We start from the raw sequence: 23627 nt of genomic DNA on the forward strand, positions 1-23627 counted from the left end.
GGGACGGGCGGGGACGGGCAGGGACCAGGTATGCGGGCCGGGCGGGCGGGCGGGCGGGGACAGGCAGGGACCGGGTATGCGGGGGCGGGGAAGCGGGGACCGGCGGGCGGGGAAGCGGAGCCGGCGGGCGGGCGGCAGGAGAAGCCGGGACCAGGTATGTGGGGCGGGGACGGGCAGGGACCAGGTATGCGGGGCCAGGCGGGCGGGGACAGGCAGGGACCGGGTATACGGGGGCGGGTGGGGAAGCGGAGCCGGGCGGACGGGCGGGCGGCGAAGCGGGGAACCGCGGGGCTGGGGAGCCGGGGAGCGGGCGGCTGGGGACACGGTGGGTCGGGGACGCGGGGAGCCGGGCGGCTGGGGACGCGGGAAGCGGGCGGCTGGGGAACCGCGCGGCTGGAGAGCCGGGGAGCCGGCGGCTGGGGACGCGGGAAGCGGGCGGCTGGGGAACCGCGCGGCTGGAGAGCCGGGGAGCCGGCGGCTGGGGACACGGTGGGTCGGGGACGGGCTCGAGATATTAGGGTTCGGCAAATCGACATAACGGATGAGAAACTCATAAGCCAAAGAGGGAGTCTGGCGGTTCCACTTGTAAACCGTCGACTTAACAGGATTGGCAAGTTAACCGAGGTCGACATAAATGGGTTCGACTGTACTTTGCTACAACCAGTGCTGGAGGGGAGAACAGTGAGGTGTTAGCGTCAGGTTCGAAATGCCTGAACTTCCTAGAATGTCATGTGTGACTCTTGCAAGGGAGCTCTAGCCCTGCGCCTGCCAAAGGGGATACATAGAAATTCCATGGAGGTCTTTTTAGATGAACCCTTACAAGACAAGATTCTCTTTGCTCTGCCTGGGCATAAAACTTCCCTTGGCACTTTTTGTGAGAGTCAGAGGTTGGCTAAACTCCTCCACCTCCTCCATCTGTGCAGTGTGATATGTACCTGTTGGCTATAGCCCTCCACTCCAGAAGCAGCTGCACTTTAGCTGTGCTGTGTGTATATGGTTAGCAAAACGTTTTAGGATTCTCCAGGATGAAAGGTATTATTCTTGCTAGTACACACTCAGCAAGGGAGATATTAACTTGGACAGGAAACAACAGTCCAGCTAATCTCTGAGCCCCTGAAACAAACCCACAATAAAGTGGGAACTACATTATGTTTTGTGTACCTGGGGCTGGACCCTGCCAGGCGTGGAGCACCTGGGAGAGAGCACCTTGTAGGATTGGGCCAATAGGGCTCCTCATATTGCTCTTGGTTTCTGAGATGGGTCCTGCAATCTCTAAGGCTCAGATCCCCAAAGGGATTTAGTCACCTAACTTCTACTGAAACCAGTGGGAGTTAGGAGCCTAAATACCTTTGTGGAGCTGGGCCTAAGGGCCTTTCTTTAGAGGCTCTGTGTGCCTGCAACTCCCAGCCAGTTGAGTGGGAGCTGCAGATACTCAGCACTTCTGAAAATCAGGGCACCAGGGCCTATTCCAGCTCCCATTGAGGCCACAGTGCAGGCCCTAAGGCAGAGAAGCTGAATCCTAGCTCTGTCTTCAGGCCCAAGCCCCAAACGGTGATTGCAGGTCTCCGTGAATAGCCGTACAGATACTAACCGTACTCCTGAATGTGAATCCAGTAGAACCTCAGAGTTACAAACTGACTGGCCTACCACGTACCTCATTTGGAACTGGAAGTACACAGTCAGGGAGCAGCAGAGAGAAAAAAAGCAAATACAGTACAGCGCTGTGTTAAACGTAAACTACTAAAAAAACAAAGCGAAAACAGCATTTTTCTTCATAGTAAAGTTTCAAAGCTGTATGAAGTCAATGTTCTGTTGCAAATTTTTGAAAGAACAACCATAACGTTTTGGTCAGTTACAAACGTTTCAGAGTTACAAACAACTTCCATTCCCGAGGTGTTCATAACTCTGAGGTTCTACTGTACATGCCAAAATCACAGTGCTGGAAGGTCTGCAGCTCCTTGAAGCAGTAGCAGGGTATGCATTTGGGGCCTGAGTCTGTCTTCGGCCATGGTATAACGCTGGAATCATGGAAAGGAGCCCCAGAGTGGCTAATTTACTCTCACTTGAAGGCTACTTTACACTGCTGGAGTGGTGAAAAGTGGTCTTAGTGTAAATGAGAATCAAACCCTTGGACTCCATCCTGCATGAGAGCTATATAGACATTGTACACATTATCCGATGTAAATAACATTATGTACAAATGTGCCCTTGTATTTATGGTGGTGTGCGTATACCCTGCTAGCTTGTTATATCTTTCTCTGGGATGTTTTTGGTTGTAAATATGATGGTGATTGTCATTTTCCCCTCATGTGAAATAAGCTTTCAAAAATTCCCAACAGTCACTTGTAAATAAATATATATACCTAAAAACATGTGAGTATCGAGGTGTTTCTTTTATACAGGAAGAACCGTCTGCGGTTCTTCTCAGACCTGGCTTTGGAGCAGTCTACGCTTTGGGAACAACATAGCTCCAATGGTTAGATTCCACTGAAGTAGCACAATTTCTGTCTCCTACGGTGGCTTCGCTGATATCAGATATGGGACTCAACAGGTAAGCACAGAGGTGATTAGTATAGCTGTCCAGTGCAAGAGGACACAAGTGCCAGCCCTGGAAAAGGGAGATTTTCCAAGGCATAAAGGGCAGTTCGATACCCAACTCTCAGGGCTGGTTTACACTGGGAATTTACAGTGGCATAACTACATTGTTCTGAAGTGAGAATTCTTCTGTCAACCTAGCTACCACCTCTTTGGAAGGTGGAGTACCTACGCCAACGGGAGAACCCCTCCAGTAGGTAGTGTCTACACTGAAGCATGACAGCAGTGCTGCTGTAGCATTTCAAGTATAGACGAGCCCTCATCGGCTTTCAGTGGGAACTGGGCACCTAACTCATTTATACCTTTGAAACCAGCTCCCCATTTTGCAGTAAAGGAGATGCTTTTTCCAGGAACTCAGTGTTATTCAATGTAATTCACCCTTCAGGCAGGCAGCCCCTTTTGGCCCAGAGAGATTTCCATGAGCAGTGGTTGCAACTCCAGGAGGCTCCGTAGTAAAGCAGTCTAGAGAGATCCATGCTTTCCACTAGAGAGCAGGATCCTTGGGCTCATGTGAAATCAACAGAGCTCTGTGCATGGATGTACTTCCAGGCCAGAGACCACTGTTTCCCATTAGGCTTTAAGATTTTGACAAGTGCTTAAACTTGTGCTTGAGACCCCAGATTAATGCTTACTTTGCCTTCGTTAGCCAGGGTTGGTAGTGCAGACCCATAGAGCATGTATGATTGGCACAACTTTAACAAACTGCCTGGCCGGGCCTGACATTCTGGGTTTGATATCAGAGTTTTCCTTCTCTTGGGACCTCAGATCAGCCCAAGCACAATAAACACTTTAGAGCGCTAAGAGAGAACAGGCAGTTATAACGATTTCCACAGCAACTGGAAGCAATGCCACAAACAAAAGATTATTTGAGACATCAGATTGGGGGAAAGCCTGAGGAGCAGATGTTGAATAGGCAGAAGAAACCTTGGCCAATATGCATGAAAGTGAGGTGATAAGCTCTCTTCTACTGCTGGGGCCAAGATGAAAGGAGACCCTTAAAAATGAAACTTGCCAAAAATCCTGCAGCCTCCAACAATCAAAGCATGCAGAGTTTGGAGTTACTGTGGGGTGAGCCTGCCCTGAAAAACAATGAGCTTGTTAGCAGTAAAAATCATCTTGCCATACAAATGTTCATAGCAATTAATAAAAAAAAGGGGAGAGATGTCCACAGCAGAGATGGATAAGTGCCAGTTCATCAGGGAGGTTCTTTAGCATGCTGCTTCTAGCAGGTGTTCAGAAGGCATTAGCTGGATGACGTTTGTCATTCAAGACATTGTTGGTAGCTTCCATGGGGCTGTATTTTGCCTGGTCTCCATGTCCACCAGGGGTAGGTCAAGTAGCAATCAGCTTAATCTGCAGCAAGGAGATTGAGGTTATAGAGTTTAGGAAAAATTTGCCAACTCCAAAGTGCTGGAATCAGTTACTGAGGGAGGTTGTGGAATCCCCTCGGAGGTTTTTAAGAACAGGTGAGACAGACACCTGTCAGGGATGGGCTAGGTATACTTGGTCTTGCCTCCATGAAAGGTAACCTCTTGAGGTTTGAGCCCTGTAGTAAAATGAGGCCCAGAAACAAACTTTTGTCAGAGGCCCAGTCTGAGGCCTAAAGCCTAAACCAAAGTACTTCCAGGCATTGCTGAGCAAAAGCTGGGCTGTGAGCCAGAGGCAGGCCTCACTCACAGAAGTTGGCAAGAAGAGGGCTGCTAGAAGCAGGTGCATCTTAAAGACCGGGTCAAAAGGACAGCATGATGGATAGATCTGTTTGAAACAACATGATCAAAGAAGAATACAGCCCCCAATAAGTCAAGGGGCTGTACTTTAATATGTTAGTAGGGATGAGTAATCTGTCCTGTAACTGTATAAAAGTAGGTCCCGGAGTGCACATCTTTGTCCAGCCTAGGGGGCAGTGGAGTGTCCCGCCACTGACTTAGCTGTGTCTGTTGCCAGGGGGGCACATATTCGTAGTATGCCCTGTAGAGTCTATAGGAAACTATTACTGTGCTTCGTTTGACAATAAACCTGGCTTGGTTTCCTTTGTACCTTACTAGAGTTTGTGGTCTTTGGGGGTTTTCTTAGGGTTTGCTGTGTCAGCTATCTGTGCAGAACCGGGGCAGCACACAGAGGGAACACGCACACAGCCGACTGTTATCATCACTGAACAAGAGCAGAGCACCACACCGGTAGCTACTGACAACAAGCCCTTCATTTTCATGATTCTATAGTTAGTGTAGGCAGCTCAAAAGGAACATCTCCCCTTTTAAGAAAGCAATGCAGAGATTCCCAGCACCACCTACTGGCACAAGGGAAGAACGCCATCATACCAAACGTGGGAGTTTTAATAGAGAACCAACTGGACTGATCTGTGAATTCTAATGTGGATAATGAGGGGTGTTTGTTTTTTTTTAAATTGTCATTGTTTCTTGGCATATTTTATTTTTAATATTTTGTGAGTTTGAAATTGGCAAACAACAAATACAAAGAATTGGAACAACAGGTTCAATTTTATTTTTAGTTTTAAGTTCAAACATTCAGATTCACCTGTTTTTCCCCCTTTACTCAATTCAATGGATCTGCAGAGTTCCTGGGGTGTTATTAAGAATCACCCTTTACTGACTCATTTAGAAACAGCTGCTAATAATTTATCCCCCAGACCTGATCATGAGCTTCAGAATGTAAGAAACCTCACCAGCTCTCTGTGGGCCTAATCCTCAGCCTGTGTCCCTCGGTGTCACTCCAGTGAAACCAATGGAGTGATGCTGATTGACACCAGCTGAGGAGCTGAACCTATCACAACTGCAATAATAAAACTTCTTAGCAAGCCCCCAAGGATCAAAGCAATGCCTGTGAGTTTCTGGCATCAGAATGGGGAGGCTGAGAAAGCTCTTTAGAGACATAGGTGAAATCAATCACCCTGCAATGTGTGTCGGTTCTGTTTATTTTTTATTATAATAGAGATGTTCTAGCTGTTTTAGAAGCTGCTGCTACTGGGACCTGATCCAAAGCCCAAGGAAGTCAGTGGAAAGATTACCATTGACTTCAGTGGGGTTTGTATTGGGCCCCTGTGTCATTGCAAACATTTATGCATATGCTTAACTTTATGTACTCTGAGCAGTTCCATTTACTTCAGTGGAATGACTTGGCTGTGTGCAGCTAATCATGTGCATAAGCATTTGCAGGAGCCAGGCCTCAGTTTCTAATCAACATACACATACTGGGAGGGGCTAGGGTGACCATATGTCCTGTTTTGGCTGGGATAGTCCCTTTTAAGCCCTGTCCCGGCCATCCCAGCTCTTTTGGCAAAAGTGGGCATTTCTCCCATTTGCTCTTGCCAACTTGATCAGCTGGCAAAACCAAATGGGAGAAATGCCCACTTTTGCCAAAAAGTGGTGTGTGGGGAGTGACAAGAGCGGGGGAGGCAGAGCTGGGGCAGGGGGCAGGCACACAGCGACACCAGCCCCAGCCTTGGGGGGGGAGGGGCAGCTGGGCTCAGGGGAGCAACCCAGGCCAGCCCTGCATGGGGATGGGGGGCCCTTGGGGGAGGGTTTGAGCTAGCCCCACCCAGTGTCCCATTTTTCCTTTGGGAAATATGGTCACCCTACTGCCTTAAAGTCTCTGATTTTAATTGTTTGCTAGTTCTCAATCATCACCCTGATGTGGTGAGAATCTCCTCCTGCTGCACTAGAGTAAGGAATGCTGGTGAGCTACGTATGATGAATTTCACACTCAGACAGGTGCACTCACAGAGGGTGTGTTTTTCATCTGCATTTCCTGTTGCTCTTCTGTTTGGAGAGCTCCCTATCTCACCTACCCTTCATTTGTAATTGGTGCAGGACAGCCAAGCTCTTTCCCCTCTTTAGTTTACAGCTTAGGAGGGGAGTTAATCTTGATTGTGAGCACATTGCTGGAGCAAACCTTTTACAACTCAGGGTTTAGAGAATACTTTCTATCCTAATTCTGACTTAATGTCAGGGGATGAAATCCATGTGGTTATATGTGTCTGATATTTACAATTTGTCCTAGTTTTTCTCTTCCTTTAGTAGTTGAACTTCCAGCACCTGAACTGGCCTCCCCTGGGTCAGTTAGAGTAACTTGGATTCACTAGCTCTGGCTAGTGTCATGCTGGGAGGGTGTAAAGTGCAGTGTAAGTGCTGAGCAGTATTCTAGAGGCTTCAGAAATGCTCATAGGTTCTGGGCCGTTCAAATGAGTCCATGTTAAGAGAGTGAACCCAACCTGTTCTGTTAAATCTGTTGCCTTTAGTTCCCCTGAAGATCTCCATTACCAGTCTGGCCTGTGAAAGGGAGGAGTTGTTCTCTTCAGTGTCCTTACTTTTCAGATCTCCCTGCTTAATACAGGTTTGTAAAATCATGATGAAAACTTTACTAGCCCAGGCAGAGCAAACTACTTGTTCATCCTGACCAAGGTGATTGGGGTGGGGAGCGGGAGGGGATTTTATTATTAGAAAAACATAAAATGGCAAGAATAGTGTCCTCAGGCTGAATCTTTATTACAGAAGCATAAACAAACTACTTTTTAAAAACATTCTAATATAAAAAAAATCTCTGTGCTACTCACTGGCTCTGTGACTTCAGTGCAATACAGTAAACTCAAAGAGGTTCAGTTGCTTATTTTTCTTCTTGCTTTCCTTCCTGCTCTTGGTTTGGTAACAAAAAGATGCATTTTGCTCCCTCTGCCTTGTTTATTCCTGTAGGATCTGTTTGTTGCCCAGGTGGAGTCAGTTCTTGAGCAGAATGAGTTCATCTCTCCTGCTCTCTAGGCCGCGTTCTGAAGAAGAGAAACCCATTGCTGTCTTGTGGGGTAAGGAGACAACTGTTGAGGGGTGAACAAGATAACATGTTCCCTGGGTTCACAAAGCCATTTGTCTGGCTGGTATCTGCTAGCAAAAGGGAGGAGGGGTTGATGGACAGCAGGTGAGGTTCCTTGTGAAAGGCTTGCAGAAATACTGCTACAGGATGATATAATAAAAGGGATGGGTGTGAATTTTCCCCACCGTAAGGGCAGTGGATAATTTCCATATAATGGCATAGACTGCATTTCCCTCTTCTAAGCGGGGCCTGGGTCCTACCGTGCCGCTTTGTGATCAGAGTGTGACATGCCTTCCCCGCTAGCCTCTGAGCAAACTACCCATCTATGCTGAAGAGAGCTGATTAGGCATGAGCAGTGCATGTGCAGTCATGCTACCAATATAAGTCATTCTCTCCCTCCCCCCACCGCATTTCCTTTCTTCAAGTCTCCAAGCAGTGTGCTGTATTGGCTTGGTGTCTCTTGTTGACTTACTGTCTAAGTACGTGCTTAGCTGCTCCTTGAACTGTACTGGCCTCCTGAGGATTCAGTTTTAGCCCTGCCTCTAACTGCTGTACAGTGCTTCTGGCATCCGGAGCACTTAGTTTCCCAGGATCAGTGCTGCTAATTTCATTCCAGCTTCTTAAATCCAGCCTTAAATCCTACTTGTTTTCTTTGGCTTCAGCTGAATGAAATGAGGAAAACCAAAGCACTGGATGCATGGTGTCCTCATTAAGCTCTTGACTGGTGTTTCTATGTATGACGATCCATTAGGATCGCAACTGCTAGGGAGCGGAATACAAAGAGCTACTGAATATTTCCAATACCCCAGCTTCTATTTTGCAAGTTAGGATATTGGGAGTACAGCCCCTTTCACAGCAGAGTTAGAGGCGAACCTCATGCCACACAACAAAATATCTGCTGATAGGCTCCAGTCCAGCCAAACCATTGTGCTGGATGCAGAGGTTATTGGGTGGATTTCTCTGGTCTGTGTTCTGCAGGAGGTCAGGTTAGATGATCACAATGGTTCCTTCTGGCCTTAAAGTTTCTGCCCATGGGAAATGCCTGTGTATGTCTCCAACCTGTGGCACGTGTGCATTCTGGGACTAGAGGGGTTTCTTTGCTCTAGAATTTCCATTGGCAGCTGCAATTTTTCTTCTTGCATCTTGCAGGGTTTGTTTGGGGCAGTAATGCCCCCACAAATCCAGCTGTGTTTTTCTCATAGGCTGCGAGCTGAACACCAGCACCAGGAGGTGCGTGGTGATGGAAGAAGACGACTTCTTGGAACACCTGGTCTTATTGAAAACAGTAAGCAACGTAACTTGTTGGGGATCCCTCTGACAGAGCTTGTCTCCACACCAACTTGCACCAGTTTGGTTAAATCAATTTACTTAAACTGGTGCAACCCCCTGAGTGGATGCTCTAATTTCAGATTGAGGGGTTTATTTTGGTTTAATTTAAGCCTGTTCCAAGCCAATTTAGCTAAACTAAGAAGTCGCTCTCATACTGAGATTGGAGAGGCCACCTGGGGGTTGGCTGCATCAGTTTAACAACATTGGTTGAAATTCCTACCTTGGGTTAAACTGGTGCACTCTCCCATGTAGACGAGGCTTTAGGGTCACTCTGAAAGGAGCAGCGCTGGGTGGGGAGGGGGAGCTCTGCTGACCTCTCAAGCATTCATGGCCTTGACCCCAAGTCCAGCAAAGATGTCATGCTCTGAAAGGTGTCATCCCTTTCCTGGGTCTCTTCAGGTCAGGGTGAAAGTACCCTGGGGAGGCAGCAATCCTGGGGGAGACGTGCTCCCACTGCCCAGGCTGAAGAGCGGGTGTCAGTCCCCAGGACTGTTGATCTGGCATCTTTAATCAGCCCCCAAATCCCAAGCAAATGTTTAAATAACTTGAAACACTGCCTGGGTGTGGCATGTTGGAGGGGGACTGGCTCAGTGAATGTGGGGGTCGGTGCAGCCTTTTGCCAGTTGGCAGATGGGGGATGGCACTGACTCTGCTCAGAGCACACTGAAGCTGGCAGGGAGGGCTCTCTGCATGGGGATTAGTCCACAGCAAACCCAGCTCATGAGGATCTGTTTTGTTCCGCCACTGCAGATCTGTCTCAGTGCAGAGGCCAAGGACGAACCACACGTGGTGGCAGTAGCTTCAAAAAACACCTACGGTGACAACAGGCCAGTGCCCATCGCTTCACTGAGGCTCTCTGTCCTACCCATGGTAACTCCCCAGGGAAACCTGCTGCATGAAACCAAGAGATTGACAAGGCAACCCCAGAACAGTCTCTGCTCAGCAAGCAACTAATCTGGGGGAATTAGTGTGTGCACGTGACCCCTCGGATGAACGAGCGGGTTGTTTCTCTCTCCATTGCCTGGCGCAGCATTCCACTGTACACGTTATGGCCCATCCAACCTCAGACAAAATGTTAACAACCCAGCTATAGTGATTGAGATCCAGTGGGGCCTGGTGGTTAGCACTCGGGCTAGGAGCATCTCAGCTCTAGTGGTGATTCTCTGTAGCCCTAGTCAAGTCACTTAGTCCACATTTGGGACTGAGCATCCTACGGGAGCTGCCACCTCTGAAAGTCAGACTCTGAGCAAGCTTTCCTGATGTGTAAAGCAAAGAAGTTACTTGTCCCACAAAGTTGCTGTGCAGGTTAATTTGTGAATGTTCCTCTCCCATTGTGCAGACCAACATGCATGGTAGAGACAATCTCTGGTCCGTTATGCAGGAGGTCAGACCAGAGGCTCACAAATGGTCTCTTCTGGCCTCAGGATTTAAAACCGCCCAGAGAGTAGAAAGAGAGAAGTCCAGAGACAAATCATAGCTTAAAATTAAGAAATGCATCCCTGTAAATAGGACACAGCCTGATCTGGACTAGAAACATCTGTTTTCGTTTTACTCATGGACACAAAGGCAACGCTGGCCTTGATATAACAAAGGCCTGGGCTAGCATTCAGAGAAAGTAACTCTGCTCTTCTTTGGGACTATCTCCCATCCCCTTGTCCTGCTTCGCGTCTCTGGTCAGTCGCTGAAATCGGATGTATTGTAGTTGGCTGGCTGGGTTGTATTTGTAAATCGCTAGAGATTTTCCCAGCCCATGATGAGAGTAAGGAGCTATAGACATTTTGCTGTCTAACGAGACCCAAGGTACTAAGCAGATGCTTGGAACTAAGCACAAAGTTCAGTGAAAAGTAATTTTGTCTTTGGAATTAAAACATCTTTGTGCAATAAGTTACTTGATTGTTTAGGAACCACTCGAATACACACCTGCTACAAGCTGCCACCCATGGACCGGAGTCCTTATGCTAACGAGATGCACTGGAATTCAGAGAACACCTGGCCAGGAGAAAAAGCAGGCCTGCAATCCCACGTCTTCCTGCCCTGCTCCCCATATCTGCCTGTGATGAGTCAAATACGTGTAACTTATCTGTCTTCTTATGAAGACAAAAATTAACACATCGACTAACTCAGCCAGGAAAACAAACTCTGAGCCTAATCCAGTCACCTGGCAGTATCTGCAGGGTTCTGAAAGCGTAGTCTCTGTGCTGTGCATTTTTAGTGACTTGTCTGTGGCATCAGTGCATCATCCGCACCTAATGTACTGTGTTTGTCTGTGAGTGGGGACGGGGAGGGTCTGCCTCCAAACTTTGCCCTCAGTTACACCTGTGCAACCCCACTGATGTCAGTGCAGGTGTGGGTGTAACTGAGGGCAGAGCTTGGCTTGAGCATCTGCAGGTGCTTCTTAAAGAATGTGTACTGAGCGAGGGGGTAGAGGGTGTCCATGCAAAGTCCATCTGCTCTGGAATGCCCCCACCACTTGGCTTTGCTTCCACTCACAGGGAGGCTGCATGCTTCAAGTGTCGCTCTCTAGCCAGATTCTTTCTTCTCAATATTTCAGTGATTCTGGATTTTTTTTTTTAATTGTTTGGTTTCAGATCAGTCTTGATGGCTTTGAATTTATCCCTCCTGTTGCCTTTGAATTAAAGTCTGGGACTGGGCCAGTTTATCTCAATGGACAACATCTAATCTGTGAGTATCTGTAATGAACTGAAGTGACAGCACTGCTTAAATGGAGGGAGTGTTTGTTTGGGGAGTCAAATCACAGCACTGGGAGCCAGGCCTCCTGGAATCTAGTCTCACCTCTGACACTGACTTGGTCTTGGTCTTGGGCAAGTCACTATGTCTCCCTGAGCTTCGTAATCTGTGACACAGAGAGAAGAATGGCCTAGCAGAGGTGTTGAGACTTGATCTGTTCATCTTTGTGAAGTGCTCTGGAGGTACCATGAAAGGGAAATGATCCATGAACGTCTGAAGCTCTCCCCACTCTTCCGCTGCTATCCTCTTTCGTTGGCTGTAGCTTTCCCTTTTCCTCTTCCTCCACTGTCCATCTTCCTGGCACAGAATTCTCAGTGTGGTTCTCTATGGGGGGTACACAAGGTATTGCTTGAGCTGCAAATGTTGCAACCAAACCTAAGGTCTCCTTGTGTGCATAATAGGGGATCGGCTACATTCACCCGCTTTTTGTGAATGACCTGAAGTACTTTAGCGTGCTGTGCATGGGAAAAGCCAAAAAAACAACGGACATTGGTGGTGGAGGTTTTTGTTGCCTGTAACCTTGCAATTCTCCCTTCTTTCCAGTGGAAGATGATGCAGAATACGAAGCCAGAGGAGGATGGCTAGCAGAGGAGTCATTATCTTCAGCTGTTGTGGAAGAAAATACAGTAACAAAATTTAATTCTAGCCAACTTGTATTTGGTGTAAATAAGAGGGAAAAAATTAACCATCTCCCAACTTTTCAAAGTAGTTGTAACCTCTTTCCAAGAACTTGCTGTTTGTTCTCATTCCAATCCGCGACACTCTGATCAACATTTTTTTTTCCTTCTTTTTCTTTTTTCATGCAACAACACTAAGGAGAAGCTATAAATATCTTGGATTCCATGGACAAGTAATCAAAATGACAGACTTCTGCTCCAGCAACAGCTTCTAACGTTGGGCAATATGTTGCGTTTAGATGGCTAACCTCTTTGATCTCTTTCCTGTTTGGTTGCATGCTGTTAGGTCTCTGAAATGTTTGCTCCAGGCGTAATGGTCCAGTCAAGCCTCTCTCCAGTGTGTTTAATGCCTTTCTACTACGGCAGCAATAGATCCATGGGTCAGGATGTGCCAGTGATTCATGGAAATCTAAGACTGGGGAAGGGCCAACTAGGTTCCATCTAATACAGGATTATTCCTATAACAGCTTCTCATGCTGTGTCCAGTCCACTTCTTAACTATCCCAAATGACTGGATGTCCAGCACTGGGCTTAGGAGAGATCTCATTGTGGGGGGGATGCTCTGCATTTCCCCTTGCCTCCTAGTTGTGCCCCTTTGTACACTCTAAACAACGGGCCATGGCTAGTCACTCCACTGGAACGGCTCGCCATTTTGGAATGTTCCAGCTACTTTGTCCTACCAGCTGCTGGCTTCCTTTGGGTGCTGATTGGAAAAGTCAGGCATGGCTCTTCTAACATTCCAAAGTTCCCATTTATTCCTCAAAATAAGCGTCTGTCTTTCCAAAAGGACTCAGCAAAGCGGGCGCGCGTTGGGTGCTGAGCTCCTCCTGAGAATCTGGCCCTTCAGTCAGGGGCAGGTTCTAGAGGAGGTGTTAAATGGTTAGGGCGGGGCAAAGAGCCCGGCATGACGGGAGGCACTCAACCCGACGGTCCTCTTCTAGCTCTCCCATTTTGGGGGGCATGCGGCTGGAGGCCTGGATGCATCAGTGTCCTTCGCCTGCCTTGCTTCTGAGCCGGCTCGTGTGCCATGGCCTTGCTGAAGAGCAAGTTCTCCTTAATGCTTTGCTTTCCTCCCAGGACAGGTCTGCTGAAGCTGTCCAGCCCCCTGCTGCAGTGGGTGTGGAGTATACCAGCAGGACTCTGCCCCTGGAAAACTTCAGACTCTAAGCCAGGCTGAACCGCCCTGGCATGGTTTAACTCTGCTGTGGTAAAACTGCTGCGCTGCATTGCCTCACCTCCCAGTGGCCTCTTCTTTCCCTTATTAAACTTCCTTTGTTCCCCAAATGGCTCTGTTCTGGAATGTGTCCCACTGTGCTACCACCCAGCAACCTTTGCCTGGACCTTCCCTTAGTCAGCAGCAAGGAGACTGCACCCTTCCAAGACCCAGTGAGGAGGATGGGATCTGCAAGGCTCTAGGTCCGGTTGGGATGGGGTAGAATCCTCCCAAAACTGCAAGAACTTAATACTGCATCTCTGCTAGGGGAGCAGGAGAAGCTGGGTCCAGCAGGGAAGAAAGTTTCTTGCTTCCCCCGGTCATATGTTGAAAGGAAACCCTGATGCTCTGTCATCACCCCCTCTCCTTTCTGTTCCAGGGGCACTCAGCAGCACTCCTGCTTTACATGCCTTTCTTCATGGCCAGACCCAATTTCCAGTGATACCACAGTCACTGTGACTTAAATGCACCATCAATACTTCAGCTGCCTAATGCCTCTCCTTCGAATTTGCGCTTTCTTTAATATCTGCTTCCCTATTCAGATGGGACACACGCACTTGAAAGGTGACAGAGCCCATTCAAATCCCTTCTCCCCCATAGGAGAATGAGGGACTTGAACTGGGGGTCTCCCATAGCCTGGTGGATAGGGGACTCACCCATACTAACAGTTATAGGGCGCTGTGCCTCCTCCCTCCCCTGGCTGTTTCGTCTGAACTTGTCTGAGGGCCCTGATCCGGTAGGTGGCCTCTGAGCTTGCCTGCAGGATTGGGCCCCTGCATGCCATGCAGGCAGACGAACACCCATTTTCCTGGCTTGTGACTCGCTCCAGAGCTGGGGTGGGAGGCAGGAGTCTGGCACCTAGCAGGCGCATATGCCCAAAGGAAAAAATGTAGGTGCTGCGTGAGTTGAGGCAGCAGCCGAGCAGATCCGTGGATCACAGAGGTACCTAACACTGGGACTTTGGTGGCAGGATCGCACCCGGAACGCTCACCGGGCAGCTGTTTCCTGGGCAACTCCTGTGCCAACATTCCATTGCCTGGCAGAGCCTGGGGATCTCCTGGGGGCAGCTGAGAGGCCCTTTGGGTGCAAGCGAAAGATCAGCGTGAACCCTGCAGGGTCCTCCTGCCTATGCTGGGCTATGGCTGCTCTCTCTCTCTTCCTTGACGTCCCGCTCACCAGGGAAGTGAACTGGCTTCTGGATGCCTACCGGGAGGATCTATCCCCTGACAAGGTGTACCTTGACCACAGGGGTAGGTCCCACGCACTCTGGGCTGCACTCTTTTCCCCACCAGGGACAGGATCTTGTCTGACTGCAGGGGAGCCTAAAACGTGGGTCTGTGGTCAACATTCACAGCTCCAGGCCTCTTCCAAGGGCATTGTAAATTCCAGCTCAAGGAGCAGGGGCGGCTCTAGGTATTTTGCCGCCCCAAGTGTGGCAGGCAGGCTGCCTTCGGCGGCTTGCCTGTGGGAAGTTCCTGGTCCTGCGGATTCAGCGGCAGCCTGCGGGAGGTCCGCCAAAGCCGCGGGACCAGCAGACCCGCCGCAGGCATGCCGCTGAAGGTAGCCTGCCTGCCGCCTTTGCGGCGACCGGCAGAGTGCCCCCCACGGCTTGCCGCCCCAAACACACGCTTGGCATGCTGGTGCCTGGTGCCACCCCTGTCAAGGAGGCATAACCATGCTAGCTATGATCAAGCTGCTGTCCACAGCAGCGTGACCGGCGGCAGGGGTGAGCTGCCCCTCATCTCATGCTTGGGCCAAGTAGCCCTCATGCTGCTGTGGCCATGTTCTTTTTTTAACACGTTAGCTTGAGAGCTAGTAATTACACCCCCAGCTCACATTGTAGATGGACCCTGAGTAAGAGCTCCAGGCCCAGCCCCTTAGAGCTGGAAATAAATCCTGTCTGGATTATTTGTTTTCTCTTTGCTGGAGCTGGATCACATTTGCTCACTTTACCAAACAAAAGGGGTGAAAACCTGGCCCTGTTGAAATCAGTGAGAGTTTTGCTGGTGACTTTAAGAGGGTTCAGGATTTCGTGTGTGGTATGTTAACCAAGGTGACAAACCTCCCCAGGGGGTGTCACCCTTCTCACCATCACCAGACAGAATGACAGTAAAGAGGAGTCATGAAGTGAAATAGATCCCATCTCACGCTCAGCACAGCAGTACAGATTGAAGGCAGCAGTGATGAAGCAAAGGTACAGAGGGGGCAGAGAGGCAGTGTAGGAAGGTGACTTCTTATACAGCCCCTTGTCTGACTCCAGCCAGGCTGTAAGCAGGGGCGGCTCCAGGTCCCAGCACGCCAAGCGCGTGCTTGGGGCAGCATGCCACGGGAGGCGCTCTACTGGTCGCCGGGAGGGCGGCAGGTGGCTCCGGTGGACCTCCCGCAGGCGTGCCTGCGGAGGGTCCACTGGTCCCACGGCTTCGGTGGAGCCGCGGGACCAGTGGACCCTCCACAGGCACACCTGCGGGAGGTCCACCGAAGCCACGGGACCAGTGGACCTTCCGCAGGCACGCCTGCGGGAGGTCCACCGGAGCCAAGGGACCGGCGACCGGCAGAGCGCCCCCCCGCGGCATGCCGCCGTGCTTGGGGCGGCAAAATGTCTAGAGCCACCCCTGGTTGTAAGGATTGCAAATGTCTCTGGCAGGTAGAGTGGTCACAGCTGGTTTCCTCCTGTTAAAGAAAAAGCCCCCTTAAAAATGCAATGAAATAAGTTATTGCTTGTAGAGCTGTGGAGTCCTGCATGTGAGGAGCCACCAGGCACCTGCTGCTGGTCATGTCTTCTGCTGTGGGTACCTTGTCCTGCTGTCTCTGCAGCCACTGCTGGTTGGACACTAGTGCAATCAGGCATTAGCCATGGGTGCCTGGGCACACAAAGCATGGTACCTGCAGGTTGGGGGTTGAGGTTCCCTAGTACATCTCTGGGGAAAAAGAGAAGCTGGAACCACTGCTGTTTGGGTACCTTCTCGGGGGCTATGCAAAGGCCACGAGTCTCCAGCGCTGCAGACATGCACCTCCCAGCAGCAGTCGTGTCACACAGAATTTTACTTAAAGGAAAGGATTTCTTTAAAAAAACTAGCAAACAGTGTGTGTCTGGGACAAAGGTGACACCATGGGTGCTGAGCTGGGGTATAGCACAGGTGATATGGACCCTTGTATCCCTAGGTAGGTCACCAGCAGTTTGACGCAGGGCTTTTTGTGCCACACCGTCCTCGGTAACTGGCAGTAGCAGCAGGAGGCTGTTCTCCTCCCAGGGCCTGGCCATTAGAAGGGATGGTGATGCACATGTCACCCGTGGACAGCTTGGCCCGCTCTTTCTTCTTGCAGACTGCCAGACTGAAATGGGCAAAGCGTGGGTCTGCCCAACCGTGAGACAGACCCTGCTGCAGATCGCCCACGACCCAACCCTGGACCATGAGTACCTCCCAGTGCTGGGGTTCCCCGAGTTCACCAGGGCAGCTACCGAGCTGGCGCTTGGCAGGGAGAGCCGTGCTGTGATTGAGAACAGGGTATGGACTCTGCAAGCTGCTGCTGGATGCTGAAATCTTTGAGTTTGGAAAGAGAAACCACACAGCTCTCTCCTACCCTCAACAGGCAGGCAAATCCCATGGGGCCCCATTACACTTCCTGAGCCCCTGCTCAGTGCTTCTTATGGTAACTTATGGCTACTTCAAGCCTTTAGAAACCAGCCTGCCCCATCTATCCCTGTCCCCTCTCTGTTAGGGCCAGTCCACGCACAGCTTTTGTACCACTCTAATTCTCAGCGAGTAACCAATATGGTTACAGCCCTACAGCTCCCTAGACTGAGTGCAGTTATACTGTGCAATGGCAGATCTGGCTGAAGCTACCATAGAGCATGGCAACAAATCTGCTGGTGAGCATTGCCTGTTCCCACTACTAGCTGCATACCTGCATACCTGTGCCTCAGACACCAGCCCCAGTAACCCAGCTTTCGTGAGCTACATGCTGAAATAAATTTATTAGTCTCTAAGGTGCCACAAGTACTCCTGTTCTTTTTGCGGATACAGACTAACACAGCTGCTACTCAGTAACCCAGATGCGACCCTTTAATACAACTGTTGGTTTCCTGATTCCTAAGCCCTCTGTCTAGCCAATAGCCAAGTTGCCTCCAGGAAAATAGCCACTGAGCTGTCATCTCCAGGTGGCTTTCCATGGACTTTAAAGACCCCCAGGGCATTTTTTGTAAGACCTGGGGAGTGGGGAGTGCCAGTGTGCAGTTGGACAGAATGTCTACTTTCTAACTGTGGTCTACGTAGCTATCATCCTTGAAGGCTGGCCTTCTGGTGATGATGCTGGCCTGGCCCTCCAGAGATCTGGGTTTGATTCCCAGCTCTGATCCAGATTACCTGAGAAAAGTTATTGCATCATTCTGTGCCTTAGTTCTCCATCTGTAAAATGGGCTGGTAATCCTGCTCTATCTGTGTAGATTGTAAGGTCTGCAGAGGCAGGTCTGTCTCTTGCACGTAGCACTATGGGGCTTTCAGGCACTACCAGACTGACCTTGCTAAGGAAAAGGTCTCTGTGTTTCAATGGTGTGTAGAAATGATTATTCTGAGTTATCTACAGTTTTAAAAACACCTCTCCTAGACTCTAGGCCCATTGACACAATTCGAAAACCACACCGATTCCCACAAAATCAGTTCTGATTGGAAAATCTCACTCCAATGGAGAGGAAAAAATAACACTGAAAATCATGGCAATTTTTGTGAAACTATTTCCCCCGCCCCTTTCTGCTGTCTGCCTCCTTTGTGAAGGGGCCTCGGGGTGAGAGATGTTCTAAGGACAGAAGCTGCCAGCCAGGGTAGGGCTTTTCTGTCTAGTTTGGCTTCCTGGTGGAGGATGTACATTGTCCCTGACGAATTGCAGAAACAGGGTTCGGTGTACCGTGTGAGGTGGAGGTAGTGTCCAGAGTAGGCTAGTTTGAATGCGGGGGCCCATGTACGAAGGGATATTCTTCCAAGCCCTGCGCAGCACTGCATCCTCTCAGGTGCTGTCATTATAGCTCGTCTCTTGCAGGTATTTCCAGCAATGCCTTGTTCTGGGGGGACCATGTTCTAGTTTACTAGAGATGCAGCAGCCCTGAGACATTGGTCTGGCAGCTGATGTTAAAGATGATGCTCTCGTGTCTCCATGTAAGTCAGGCAGGTGGCGTTCACACAGTAGGAGGGACGGGAGCTGTTCGAATTGGAGCCGAATTCCTCTGGCGCTGGTACAACACAAGTAGTCCGAGTCCCATAGCCGTTTATATTGCCTTCCCGCAGTGGGGTAAGTGATGTGTGCTTGAGCACTGGTTTCAGTATTGCTCTATATGTGATACAGGGAGGCGGCAGCACCTTGCATGGGAAAGGCCAGTTCGGTAACAGGGTGAGCACAGGGTGGTCGTGTGACAAAGGAAAACCAAAGGGCGTTTAACTGTGCAACAGCAGCTCAGAAATGCAACAGAACTCTCAACGTATCTAACGACCAGGTGCAGCGCGGGCAGCTTCATGCCTCTCTGCTGAGCCTGCTGGTGGGTTAGTTGTGGTTTGTAACCCCCGAGATGCGGGGTGTAGCTCGGACAATCCCCACGGGGCACTGCTCTCCCAGCTGTTTTAAGCCTGGGAGCGGGTGATATTTTGGTGTGTACAGGAATCCTGCTCAGCATTAGGAATTTGGCTGGGATCCCTCTGCTTTTCCTACAGCTATTGCTTTTCTCCACCTTGCTCACCAGCTGTTTGAATGAAGCCCCTGGGGGCGTTAGCTCTTCACATGAGAACGACACTATGAAGAAATCACAGGGGCACCGCTGTGTCCTGGGTAACAGCTTCTAATTCTTGGAGTACAGTGAGCACCATGAGAGAGCTCATCAACTATTCCCAGGGCTAGTCCCCAATTCCTGTCCACTACCCCCCTGCTCACCTGCACGGTTTATGTCCCCGCAGACAGTCTCCGGTGTATATTCCAAGATGCCGGCTTTACAGAGATCCGGCCCTACCATTACTGGGACACCGTGAGGCTGGCTGTAGCCATAGAAGAATTCCTGGAGGTGCTGGAGGTATGGAGCTGGCTGGAGCTTTGCCAGGTGCCTCTTGTCCTAAACCCAAGTCTATTCATGTCTCGCAGCTGCTTGGTGGCTGCCCAGCCGGACTGCTAACAGTGGGCAGCCCGTGCTGGCAGCTCAGGTGCTCTCTTGCTTTCAGAGTGCCCCGGACTGCTCCATAGTTGTGCTGCATGCTCCTGAGGAAACCGGCCTGACTCCCAAGCAGTGGGAAGAAGTTGCCAGGGTCATGGGGGTAAGTCTGAGAGCAGAGGCATTTCTCCAGCTCCTGTTGCCACTGGCCCTGCCTGCCACGCTGGACAGAGTCTCACTGTGTGTTCCATTCCCTGCTGTGTCCCCAGAGGAAGCGCCTCTTCCCCTTCTTTGATGTCCCAGCTCAGGGGCTGGCCTCCGGAGACCTGGACAGAGACGCCTGGGCTCTGCGACACTTTGTGGCCCAAGGGTTTGAGCTCTTCTGTGCCCAGTCCTTCTCGAAAACCTTCGGCTTATACGGTGAGTCCCTGGGCTCACCGCCTCATGCGCAGAGGGTCCGGGGGAGAGCTGGGAGGGGAGGCGGAGGGGAAACCTTGACTTTCTGAAGCAGGGTGTTTAATTTGGGCGGCTTCTCCCCTCCACTCTCCTTGTGTGGCCTCAGGCATCTGCTAAGAGCTCTCTGAGGCCGGGGCTCAGGAACACAGGATGGTCCCAGTGGGCTCGTGTCTCCTGTCCCTCAGGGTGACGCCAGCAGGGGCCTCTGTGAGACAAGGGCCAGCCTCATTCGGTTCGAGGGGCGCGGCTACAACGCAGCTGGGAGGGTGGACGGCAGCGGATGGCAACGTATCCTGGCCGGCTGCACAAGCCAGTGCACCCCCGAATGGGTCAGGGTGGGCCTGTGCAGCCCAGGCGGCAGCGTGCTCCCTGTAGCTGGAATACACCTAGCCCCGGTAGGTGGGTACCTGCCCGAAGGCACTGCCGGACCCCCAAGCAGGCACTAGGTGTTGCTGCAGGCAGTGGAAAGGACACCTGGAGACTGCAGGGAACTGGATCCCTCCCCACTGCAGGGGTGGTGGGGATGGGAAGGGCAAAGCCTGGGGTAGGGCTGGCTCTGGGGACAGAGAGGGGCCCTTTGCATATAGGGGGGCGTCTGTCCGTCCTGCCATGCTGCTCTTGTCGCCTGGGCAGATGAGCGGGTGGGGAACCTGATCGTGGTGGCGAGGGACAACGAGACGCTGGTGGGAATCCGCTCCCAGCTGCAGAAGCAAGTGATGGGGACATGGGCCACTCCTGCCAGTTTGGGAGCCCGGGTCATCACCACGGTGCTGAACAACCCAGCCCTGCTGAACAAGTGGTAAGCAGGAGAGTGAGCGACTGCTGCGGCGTTGTGTGCACCAGGCCAGATAATCCACATGTGGTTCACACTTTCCGGCAGGACACGAGGGTTACAGCCTTAGGCGCGCCCAGGGCCCCTTTCATTCTGGAGCAGCCCACAGTGCTTTGCAAATTGCAGCCAACTCTGGGGTGCAGGGGAGGAGACACTGGGGGGAAAACCCCTCAAAGGGCATGCCTGACCCGCAGTACCCCCTCTGGCCAAGTATGGTGCAGATAAAATCTGCCTCAGTTTCCCCTTCACTCAGGCTCCCTTAAAAAGCCCACACAGTTCAGATATTCAAGGCATGCCCCCTACTGGGGTCCAGTTTATTACATCCTACACAAAGTCTTTCAAAATAGAACACAGACATTCATCCCAGTGCCCAGATGGCCATCCCCTCCTCCTGGAGCATCTGCCTTCTTTCCGCCATCTCATGCCTCAGGCCCGGGCTTCCCTCCTGGCACCTTCTCCCTGCTGCCACAGGGCCCTCCAGGGGCCTTCTTACTTCCTGCAGGGTCTGCAGGCACATGCACCCTCCTTTGCAGCTGTCTCCTCCTTTATAAGACCCAGGTACCTTCCTTAATCCCTGCTGGGCTGCAGGTAATCAGTCTGGGTGCCTGAACCCTGCTTCCTTTCTTGCAGGGGCCAGTCACTCTGTGACAAACCCCTTCTGCAACTAAAAGGGCCATGTGATCATTGCTATCTACCCAGAGCAGCCAGGACCTGCCTCGCGGGACCCGGACAGGTCTTGTGAGCTGGGGTTGGGGAGCTCAGGAAGGGCCCCCCTAGCCCAGTGAAGCCATTACCCCCTTGGAAGGGGAAGTGAGATCCCCATAACCCTCCCACTGCTCTCTGCAGGAAGCAGAGTCTCCGGATGCTGGCGGAGAAGATCATGTTGATTCGGGAGAAGCTGAAGCAGAAGCTGCGGATCCTGGGTACGCCTGGCTGCTGGGACCACCTCACGGCCCAGTCAGGGACGCGCAGCTTCACCGGGCTGCTCCGTAAGTACCTGTCCTGCCCCTCCTCCATGCTGCGTCTGGAAAGCCAGAGTCCTGGGCAACAGTGTGAACCTTGCTGCTGTGGCAGTGAGCCAGGGCACTGAGAAAGGCATTTCATCCTCAGAAGCTGGGCAGCAGCTTGTCCTTGCTCCTGGTGGGCCACGAGTCAGTCCAGCTTTTGCCCTTCTGTCACCTTTTGATTGGGGTGTATGGGAGAGGTAATACCTTTGAGTGATTTGAACTGCCGCACTCCTTGAGTGGTTTCAGAGTAGCAGCCGTGTTAGTCTGTATCCGCAAAAAGAACAGGAGTACTTATGCACCTTAGAGACTAACACATTTATTTGAGCATAAGCTTTTGTGGGCTACAGCCCACTTCATCGCATGGTTCTTTTGCTCTCTGGTCCTCACTGGACACCCAGCTCTCACCTGTGGCTCCAAGTAGCTGTAAGTATGCAACAGCGGCCACAACCCGGTAAGCTGCGTCTGCAGGTGGGCTAAGCCAGGGGAGGGTAACCGGAAGTGTGGAACTGACGGTGATTTAGGCATTGCCCTCCCAAGTATACGAAGACTGTTCTGGTAGCCAAGGTGAAGGAGACCATATATTGGTCCAATGGCATGAAAAGCAATGTCTTGTGGAAGGTGAAATGGGGCACTACAGAAGTCATGGCTATCCACTGCAGCTAGTGCCTCGCATCTGCAATGGCCCTGCCCACACCCACTCTCCATGCCCCTGGGAGGGAGGGCAGTATTTCTAGTCCCATTTAACAGACAGGGAAACTGAGGCACCAGGACTTGCCTAGAACCCTTGACTCCTGTCTCCTGTCCTGTTCTTAGATCACTCGGCCCCACGCCTGCTCTGGGCTCGGGATTGTAGGTGACTGATGAGGCTTGTGTCTTCTGCTAGCGTCCCAGGTGGCTTTCCTAGAGAAGCACAAACACATCTATCTTCTCGCGAACGGCCAGGTCAGTGTCTGCAGCATCAACTCGCACAACCTGGACTACGTGGCCCAGAGCATCAACGAGGCCGTAAGCAGCACGGCGGGCAGGGCACAAGGCCTGAGCTGGGCGGAGATGGAATGAGAGCGTCGTGCCTCGCACAGCCGCGGTGGTTTTCAGTACTGAAAGCGCTTGGTGCGCAGACAGCCCTGGGAGCACAGTGCCTGCCTGCCGTGACTCTGCTCCCAGGGGAGCTATGCTGACTGAATAAAGACAAGAGTGAGAGTACTGGCTCTTTGCCTTGTTCCAGCCCTACTGCCCCCGCCTCTCAGAGAACTTCCCAGGCATTAACAGGGGGGCCAGAGGCACCGAGACAGGAAGTCACTTACCCAGAGTCACCCAGCAGCTCAGTGCCAGGCCTGAGAAAAGAGCCCGGGTCCTGCGCCCTGGGTTGGTGGATGGGTGTAAGGAGCAGCTGGTTTGTTACTCCATCCCTCCTCCTGTCCTCGGGCTTCCTGGGCAGCTCTGCCCACCTGCACCTCAATTATTCTGTCTCTTTGTTCGCTGCAGCCCCCCCATGCTAATCCCCAAACCAAAAGGAATCTCTGCTTCCCTTGCCCAGTCAGCTGGCGAAGCGCATGGAGCCAGGCAGATGCACAGGAGAGGAGAGGTAATTCAGGCACTTCCAGCTGCACTCCAAAGGTAGCAATTACTGCTGGATAGGGTTATTAGCAGTGATTAATGTCTTGCTGGGAAATGTCGCTGCCTTGTGATTAGCGCAGGCAGCGCAGAGACTGGCTCCTCAGGAAGCAGCCCGGCCTTCCCACCAGTCCCCACAGCTGTTCCGAGAGTGCGGCTGGATCGGTCCTCTTCCCTCGCTGAGGACTTGCGGGTGAGACCAGACGAG

General features: G+C 51.4%; 2 protein-coding genes across 10 annotated transcripts; both read left to right on the forward strand.

The window, feature by feature from the left end:
* Positions 1 to 5586: 5586 nt before the first annotated feature.
* LOC123362861 (nucleoplasmin-like) lies at positions 5587 to 13965 on the forward strand. Of its 5 annotated transcripts, none has more exons than XM_045003373.1 (8): positions 5587 to 5603; positions 6226 to 6338; positions 6851 to 6945; positions 7302 to 7408; positions 8619 to 8701; positions 9496 to 9615; positions 11334 to 11427; positions 12037 to 13184. In XM_045003373.1, exons 4-8 carry the CDS (start codon positions 7342 to 7344, stop codon positions 12258 to 12260), a joined length of 588 nt encoding a protein of 195 aa, XP_044859308.1. In that variant the 5' UTR covers positions 5587 to 5603; positions 6226 to 6338; positions 6851 to 6945; positions 7302 to 7341; the 3' UTR covers positions 12261 to 13184. The 5 variants fall into 5 exon arrangements, with proteins under 5 accessions (XP_044859308.1, XP_044859309.1, XP_044859310.1 ...); XM_045003376.1 differs by lacking the exons at positions 5587 to 5603; positions 6226 to 6338 and adding exons at positions 6368 to 6733; positions 13248 to 13965 and having other exon boundaries at positions 12037 to 12119; XM_045003374.1 differs by lacking the exon at positions 5587 to 5603 and having other exon boundaries at positions 6210 to 6338.
* Positions 13966 to 14412: 447 nt separating this feature from the next.
* GOT1L1 (glutamic-oxaloacetic transaminase 1 like 1) lies at positions 14413 to 22994 on the forward strand. 5 transcript variants are annotated; one of them, XM_045006556.1, is made up of 10 exons: positions 14512 to 14633; positions 15454 to 15577; positions 16708 to 16889; positions 18543 to 18666; positions 19323 to 19435; positions 19581 to 19673; positions 19780 to 19930; positions 20600 to 20765; positions 21645 to 21787; positions 22689 to 22994. In XM_045006556.1, exons 3-10 carry the CDS (start codon positions 16722 to 16724, stop codon positions 22862 to 22864), a joined length of 1134 nt encoding a protein of 377 aa, XP_044862491.1. In that variant the 5' UTR covers positions 14512 to 14633; positions 15454 to 15577; positions 16708 to 16721; the 3' UTR covers positions 22865 to 22994. The 5 variants fall into 5 exon arrangements, with proteins under 5 accessions (XP_044862490.1, XP_044862493.1, XP_044862494.1 ...); XM_045006557.1 differs by lacking the exon at positions 14512 to 14633 and adding an exon at positions 14660 to 14716; XM_045006555.1 differs by lacking the exon at positions 15454 to 15577 and having other exon boundaries at positions 14413 to 14633.
* The last annotated feature ends 633 nt before the right edge of the window (positions 22995 to 23627 follow it).

The sequence above is a fragment of the Mauremys mutica genome, chromosome 2 (assembly GCF_020497125.1).
Source record: "Mauremys mutica isolate MM-2020 ecotype Southern chromosome 2, ASM2049712v1, whole genome shotgun sequence".
NCBI classification, from domain to species: Eukaryota; Metazoa; Chordata; order Testudines; family Geoemydidae; genus Mauremys; species Mauremys mutica.

Excerpts from the sequence above, each read along its gene's own strand:
- LOC123362861 (XM_045003373.1), top strand. The coding sequence starts at position 7,342 with ATGAGTTCATCTCTCCTGCTCTCTAGGCCGCGTTCTGAAGAAGAGAAA. Across the intron at positions 9,616-11,333 it reads GGCTCTCTGTCCTACCCATG|ATCAGTCTTGATGGCTTTGA; the intron begins GTAACTCCCCAG and ends GTTTGGTTTCAG. Across the intron at positions 11,428-12,036 it reads CAATGGACAACATCTAATCT|TGGAAGATGATGCAGAATAC; the intron begins GTGAGTATCTGT and ends CCTTCTTTCCAG.
- GOT1L1 (XM_045006555.1), top strand. The coding sequence starts at position 14,522 with ATGGCTGCTCTCTCTCTCTTCCTTGACGTCCCGCTCACCAGGGAAGTG. Across the intron at positions 18,667-19,322 it reads TATTGCCTTCCCGCAGTGGG|ACAGTCTCCGGTGTATATTC; the intron begins GTAAGTGATGTG and ends ATGTCCCCGCAG. Across the intron at positions 19,436-19,580 it reads AATTCCTGGAGGTGCTGGAG|AGTGCCCCGGACTGCTCCAT; the intron begins GTATGGAGCTGG and ends TCTTGCTTTCAG.